At 47.4% G+C, this 7,643-nt stretch overlaps 1 protein-coding gene across 1 annotated transcript in view; it reads left to right on the top strand.

Moving 5' to 3' along the window:
• Window positions 1-942: 942 nt before the first annotated feature.
• The window catches only part of PROX2 (prospero homeobox 2), an 8,367-nt gene continuing 1,666 nt past the window's right edge, over window positions 943-7,643 (top strand). Inside the window, exons 1-3 of the mRNA XM_003787054.1 lie at window positions 943-2,247; window positions 6,092-6,199; window positions 7,247-7,441. Coding sequence (XP_003787102.1) covers window positions 943-2,247; window positions 6,092-6,199; window positions 7,247-7,441 — 1,608 coding nt within the window. The remainder of the gene's footprint in view (window positions 2,248-6,091; window positions 6,200-7,246; window positions 7,442-7,643) is intronic.

Raw genomic sequence — 7,643 nt, 5'->3', positions numbered from 1 at the left:
TCTTTTTTTTTTTTTTTTTTTTTGAGACAGAGTCTTACTCTGTTGCCTAGGCTAGAGTGTGGCATCAGCTTAGTCTACAGCAAACTCAAATTCCTGCCTTGGGAGGGTGTGTTCTCCTGTAGCTAGAACTACAGGGACCTGCCATAATGTTTATTTTTAGTAGAGTTAGGATCTCACTCTTGCTCAGGCTGGTCATGGCCTCCTGAGCTCAAGCGATCCTCCTGCCTTGGCCTCCCTGTACTGCTAGGGTTACATGCATGAGCCATCACACCTAGCCTGAATCAGATAGATCTTGGTTTAACCCGTCACTTGCTAGATGCATGACCTTGGGGTGTAACTTCTTAACTTTCTGAGACTAGTTCCTTATTTGTCAATAATGGGAATGACAACTTTCTCATGGAGTTGTTATATAAGAATTAAATTAGATAATAGATGTAATATTCTTGGCATAATGCCAATTGTTCAGTTGGCTGGCATTGTTATTATTGTTATTATTATTATTTTGTTATTCCAGGCAGGAGAAGATTTTTCTACCTAGAGGATCATTTTTGGGAATCCCCTCAAAGTGGGGTCCCTCCCAGTGGCTGGGCACCACTTGGGAGCTGGTTAGAGAAGCAGACACACTGAACTTAGACCTGCATTTCAGCAAGATCTCAAGGTGATTGGTTTACACCATCAAGTTCGAGAAGCATTGTTCAAAGTCACATGTACTGTTTTCTTCCTGTCTCTGATTTCAGGAGTCCTTCTCAGGAGGTTTGTAAGCCCTAATGTCCCAGAATCTGAATCCTTCCTCTGAGACGGTGGCTTTTCACCCTTCTAAGTGCAGAGGAGGAACCCAACTGGTTCTGGGTGCAGGCCCAGCTGGGGAGATTATAAGGAGGGACTCCTGAAGTTCCTTAGCTCCTTCACAGAGCTCTGAACAAGTTCCTGGGGAGCCAGGGGATGGATCCAAACTCCATCTTGCTTTCTCCTCAGTCCCGGACCTGCTCCCACCTGACAGAACCCTGTATGGCAAGGGAGAGAAGCCCATGCCCCCAGGAGCTAGGTAGAAACTCCCCCTTTCCCTGGGGCCAGGTCCCCATTGACGCGGTCTGGCTTGGGGATGAGCATGTCCAGGCAAAGAGGGCCAGAGTGGAGACCATCGTCCGAGGCATGTGTCTGTCTCCCAGCCCTCTGGCGCCAAGTGATGCTCCAGCCAGGAACAGCCCGTGTTGCCTAGAGAAGGCCCGAGAGCGGAAGAGGAAGCAGAGCCTTCCCAGGCAGCAAGGTTCCCTGAAGCCAGGCCCTGCCCAGGATGGAGGCAACAGGAAGGGGGGGCCTCGGGTGAGAGAACAACTTCACCTGCTGAGGCGACAGCTGAGACACCTGCAGGCACACATCCTGCAGGCTGCTGAGCCCAGGGGCACAGCCCAGGGCCCAGACGGCACCGACAAGGGTAAAGGCCCTCTGAGTGTAAAGCAGAGGAATGGCTGTGGGTCTGGACCCTGGATCATGAACAGTGACCACCACCAGGGTTCCAGCAAGGACCTCTCTGGGGCAGAAAAACATAGAGTGTCTGAGGATAAATACCAGTCTGAGGAGGCCAGGTTCCTCTCTTCCAGAGCACAGGCTTTGCTGAAGACTCTGAGGAAAGAACTCATGGGGGCAGTATCCCAGGCTGTAGACTCAGTATTACAAAAGGTGCTACTGGATCCACCAGGCTGCCTGGCTCAGCTGGGCCAAGACTGCCAGGGACTGGAAGTGCCGGAGGATAAAACTAAGCCTTCACCCCCTGGGGGCGGGGCCTACAAAGGTCCATTTGCTCTGACTGCCTTACCCAGGAGGGCCCAGACACAAGCTGGGGTCCCAGTGGGAAACCTACCACTGGCCAAGCCTCTAGATTCTCCTAGGTACCCTATCTCTCCACCAATGATCTCCAAATCCTATCAGGGTCCCCCAGTAAACTGTCCCCTGACTGTGCCTTCCCACATCCAGGGAAATCAGATTCTTAGCCATCTGCTGGGTCATGGACCAAGCAGCCATTGGAACGGCGGTCCTCCCCAGGACTCATCTTCCCCAAATCACTCAGAGTCTGCCCTACCATCTTGGGAAACTGCCAAACTGCGACCAGCAGTGTGGAGCCAGCAGCAGTGCCCTCTGCCCTTCACCTCCACCCGTCTAGAAAGCCTGCCCCTTCTTCCCTCCATGAAGATGGAGCAGGGTGGCCTGCGGGCTGTCTCCGAGGCACTTCCTTTCTCCTCGGTCCACATATCCTTTACAAGTAATTGACGTTCTGATTGGCACTGCCCGAGAAACAGGGAAACTAGAAGTTACGGAGGAGGACAGGGGACAAATCACTGTACTGCATAGCAAATGGCTTTGCTTTCCCATGGTCTTCAAAATGTTGCTTCTGGGTTTTCATTCCCTGACTCACAGCTTATTGGTTTTAAAGTGGTGACCACATTCTGGAATTTAAGATCCCGGAAAGGTTTATTTATCTTCTGTGACCAGTTAGATTCTGCCACAGTTGACTTAATTCCTTTGGGTCTGAAAGGGTTTTATTTGTTTTTAAATGCAAATGGGCTTCCAAAATGTGACAACACCCTATGGAAGGAAGAACCTCATAATTTGGTTGTCAGCTGCCACACACCTCAGCAGAGGGTCAAAGGAATGACCTCATCTGAGGTATGGCTTCTCCAACCCCTGGCTATACAGGCAAAAAGCCTGCACTGCCTAGATGATTCATGGGGACATTCACGGGACCAGGAACTTCTGGGGAAGATGGCAAAGGAGTTCTCCTCAGGGACGAGGCCTAGAGAGGCAGCTGGAAGGGGTCAGAACCGTCAGTTTAAAGAACAACTTCCAAACTACAGCCAAATGGGCTGGAGATGGGGTGCTGGACCCTTGCAGGGAGAAGAGGCCCCCATGAGGAAGCCTGAGAGGCCCAGGCTGGTCTGCAGGGGTCTGGATCTCATTGCAGCCCTTAGCCTGACTCCACTTTCTTAAAGTGTTTCCCAGAGTAACACTCAGGATGTTAATAGTTGTTGAGTTAGAAGAAAAAGTAGCTTGGGAAAATATTGGGTGAGTTCCTTTGCTGGGGGATTTCTCAGAGCCTTTGACATGCTGAAGTCCAATGAAAATGTATTCAGCCCCAAACTCACACGACCAAAGAACCCTATCCAATAAGCATCATGCAAGATGAAAGTTCCTGAGAACATATTTTGGATGCTGCTTTTTAGGGATGTGCTCACCCTGCTGCTTCTCGGCAGCCTTGAGCTAAGTCTCCAGAGGTTGATGTGACTGAAGAGTCGCATATCCAGGTGTGTAGAGTCCTGTCCTCTGCCTGGCAACTGCAGTGAGAGTAGCAGGATCAGCTTGCTCCGACGCCTGAGCCCACCCTGTGTCCTAAGTGCTACGCGCACCCCCTGCTGGCCAAAGGTGTTGACAACACCCCGAAGCTTTCCGGGAAGGCAGCAAGCAACATAAACCTAAGAACTCTTCCCACCACTGCCTCTTCAGGCAGCAGGGAATCTTTGAGGTGGAGAGACACCAACATAAACAGACTTTCTATACGTGAAACGTCTCCTGTCTGGGCCTTTGATAACTGGCTAAGATTCCCTACATTACATTCAGGTAGTGCCCAAAGAACCTCAAGATGCCTCAGTGGCTAAACATTTGCTGATATTTGTCCAGCACCTAAATGTGCCTCATAAAATGGGGATTGGGCTCACGGAGCTTCAGGGAGGAGGTTTCGGGGCTATCCTAAGAAAGACCTAAATCAGGCCTAGCTGTGAGGGTGAAGCACTTGGCTACCTCTGGAATGATCTGGGGCCGAGGCAGCACCCTGGTCCCCAGTTACCCTCTCATTCCTACCACATATATTCCAGCACTAGAAGTGTATTCTTGTGGCCATGAAAGCGAGCTTTAAAGTGCTAAAAGAGATTCCACATTCGTATGTGTATGACACCCCTGTGACTAACAGGGCAGGTGTGAAGACCCTAATGAGGGTAACATTTGATAGCAGTTTACGTGTATAGCCACAGTTCAGAAATCCAAAAAAAAAAAAAACCAAACTCAAAAAAGCCCTTTTACTTTTCCAAGATTGATATAATCTTTTTTGGTAGCAAGACCCAACCTGCACTGATTGGAGGCTATTTGTAGACTTTATTCCACTTAGAATAGTCATACAAGTAGCTGTAAAAACATCAGTGTATTGGATTACAGGCTTCCTGGGCTGTGGACGGTAATGAACATATGGTATACACATTGTATTATGTTTGTATTAACAGGAATTCTGAAATCTGAACTCCATTTGGCCCTGCCATGTTTCAGATAAAGGGCCTGTATGAATATTATCTCACCATCTCCATCATCGCTCTAAGATCGGGAATCTGAAAAGCAGGGACATAGCAGTGAGCTATCTAACTTGCCTAAAGTCGCAAGATAGGTAAATGAGGCACCAGAATTCATACCCGGGATCTGACAGCCAGGCACAAGCTTTAACCAATATACTTTTCATCTTAGAAATGAGGTGCAGAACACCTAAGTGGCTTGCCCAAGGTCACACAGCTAATAGATAACAAAAGTCATCGTCTGAAACTGGGACTTTGGATTCCCAAATCCAGGATTCTTTTTTTTTTTTGAGACAGAGCCTCAAGCTGTTCCCCTGGGTAGAGTGCCATGGCATCACAGCTCACAGCAACCTCCAACTCCTGGGCTCAAGCGAGTCTCCTGCCTCAGCCTCCCAAGTAGCTGGGACCACAAGCACCCGCCACAACGTCTGGCTATTTTTTTGGTTGCAGCCATCATTGTTGTTTTGGCAGGCCTGGGCTGGATTCAAACCCGCCACCTTAGGTGTATGTGGCTGGTGCCTTAGCCACTTGAGCCACAGGTGCCGAGCCCCAATCCAGGATTCTTGCCACAACCTGTAGAAAGGACAATTAATAGGGCAGGAGTCAGGGGGCTCTACTCACAACAGCCTGGTTACCTGGCCAGCTATAATTGTAGTTGGTTGGTTTGGTTTTCTTGTGGGAAGCCTTGTCCTAGTCCTCAACTCCAGGGCTACTGTGAGAAATGCTTCTTACCCAGCCTGAGGACTGCCCCTGGGAATGCTAAGTATACTTGTGTAAGAATATTTCCCTCCCACACCACAGCTCCTGTGCTCTTGTTAAAGGAGGAATCTGTTCCCTGAGTGAAGTGTGGCTTGGAATACAATGTCCATGTGTGTATGGATTAAGGTTGATTGTTCTCTCCCTCTTTCATCCAACAAACATTTATCGAGCACTTACTATGTCCCCAGCACTGGGCTAGGCATGTGGAACACAGTGATGAAAAGATAAGGTGCTTGCCTTCAGATACCTCACAGTCTACATGGGGAGACAAACATGTAGTAAAAATTCCAATAAGGTCATGGCCACAATGCAGGTCTGTACAAAGGATCTTGGTAGCCCCGGGTTACCAGGAAGGCCTAATTTGGCGAGGAAGAGTTTCACAGAGGAGGGAGCTGCTGGGCTGAGACTTGGAGGAGGAAGGAAGGTTCTGTCAGGCACACATAGAGCAAGTGCAGCCCAACAGCTCCAGCTTCCTGAGCAAGAGCAGAATGTGAGCTGGTACTCAGTCTGTTTAGATGCTTGCTAGCTTAGACACTGTAAAGGCAATTATAAGAATGAGAGCGAGAGTGGGAACCATCTGGTTGACCGCTTTCATTTTATAGATGAAGAAACTGAGGCAGAGAGGGGAGGCAAATCTCTACTTGGGGTTTTAAAAGGGTTTATTGGGATAGAACTGCTATCTCTTCCCAGCCTATTCTGACAGCACACACATACACAGAAAGTACAACAAACTGTATTTGATAACATACATGCTATACAACTTTTATATGTCAACATTTAAAAAAAATTCTATAACTTAACTGTGCACATATGGTATCCAGAGTCAACTGACCAAAATTTCCAGAAACTGAAAAATGGAGCAAGTATACCATTCAACCAGAAAAAAAGGAAGACAAAATGAAAATCACAAGGAATAGGACAATCCACTATTTGGATAATCTGATAAAACTGTTTGATAAACCTGTGTTTTAAAGTGTAATGTTTCCTTGACATTGAGATAAATCCAGGAGGGTCTAAACCCTGGTCATTTGAAGAAGGCCAAACTCATGTTCTTTTTCACCCGGTATCCCAGCTCCAACCTCCTGAAGGCGTATTTCCCTGATGTTCAGGTAAAGTCACTCCGCTGAGTTGCAGCCTCTGCAGTGTGTTTGCCTGGTGAGAGACAAGTCCTACCTAGCTCACCACGTGCCCTTCCAGCTGCCCATGTGTTGCTGGTGGAATCAGTGCACTTTCTAGCTCTGGGATGAGACTCAGCCCAAGTAATCGCGAATAACTTTAGGGCAGGCAGGTTAAGTATCTGAATTTCTATGCTTTTAAGCTGTAGATCATCCCAGAAACATGAGAAAGGAAAGGAGGGAGAGCAACACTAGTAAGTGGTGTTTGGGGCCCAGTTTTCTGTCTTTGCTAGAGACGGTATGGAACAGAGAGAACATATAAAGAGTTGGACGCCGTCAAATTAACATTCAAATTGCTGTTTCAAAACTCAGTGAAAGTACATGCAGATCAGATGTGACATTAAGGAAAGACAAACTGATTGTTGGAACCAGACCTCATCTGTTCCCATAAAAAGTTTCTGAGGGCCCCCTCCACACTGGCTGTTGGGTTAGGGGCTGTTAATACTTTGGGTCTGTATCATTCACGTTTTTTCAGGCCTTTCCCTTATAATCAGTTATATGGTTAACCCCTACAGCATACTCTCGATTTTAATTCATTCTGCAACCTCAAGTTGCCAGTAAACTGCTCTCTGACCCACACCTTTCCTCCCATTCCCTTCGTCTTTTACTCAGGTAGAAGACTCTAGGGCTGCCATGCAGTAAAAGCTGGCACCACACTGGCCTTGGCCCTGGACCTTCCTAAGTCACATTTAGACACCATGAAAAGTTTTTCATGGGTGAAAAGCCTTCAAAAGCCTAACATATCAAAAAACATTTATTTTCTAATAGGTATTGTAGCTGATTCAAATTTTTCTGAGTATAGCTAATAGGTTTGGAAAACAGCCAGGGCTTCTTTTTTTTTTTTTTTTTTTTAAAGGAAGTCCTTGTTAATGTTGGCTGAAGCCATTCAGAGTAACCCTTATGTTGAAGTGGAAGCAGACAATCTGATTCTCTGAACACTCGTGGTAACTGTCTGTCTTGATGGACCCCTTGTTTGTACAGTTCAACCGTTGCACTACCTCCCAGATGATCAAGTGGTTCAGCAACTTTCGTGAGTTTTATTATATCCAAATGGAAAAATATGCCCGGCAAGCAATTTCAGATGGTGTTACAAATCCCCAAATGCTGGTGGTTCTCCGAGACTCAGAACTTTTTCGAGCTCTCAATATGCACTATAACAAGGGAAATGACTTTGAGGTAAGACCATGTACTGGGGTCCCATGAAGTCTGATGAGTGTCTTCCCTCTGTGACTGGAGCTTTAGAAAGACCCCCTTCTGCACGTGTCCTTAAGTTACTGAGAGCCAAGGAAACCTGAGGCCAATCTCTCCGTCATCTACCTCAGCATCCTTTAGGTAACATGTGAATACAGCAAACTTCATTCTGAAACTTAAGCAAAGG

Source organism: Otolemur garnettii, unplaced genomic scaffold (genome assembly GCF_000181295.1).
Source record: "Otolemur garnettii isolate 467f Iridium unplaced genomic scaffold, OtoGar3 scaffold00020, whole genome shotgun sequence".
Taxonomy (NCBI): domain Eukaryota; kingdom Metazoa; phylum Chordata; class Mammalia; order Primates; family Galagidae; genus Otolemur; species Otolemur garnettii.
Note: the sequence above shows the minus strand (reverse complement) of the source record. Positions and strands in the feature narration are given on the sequence as shown.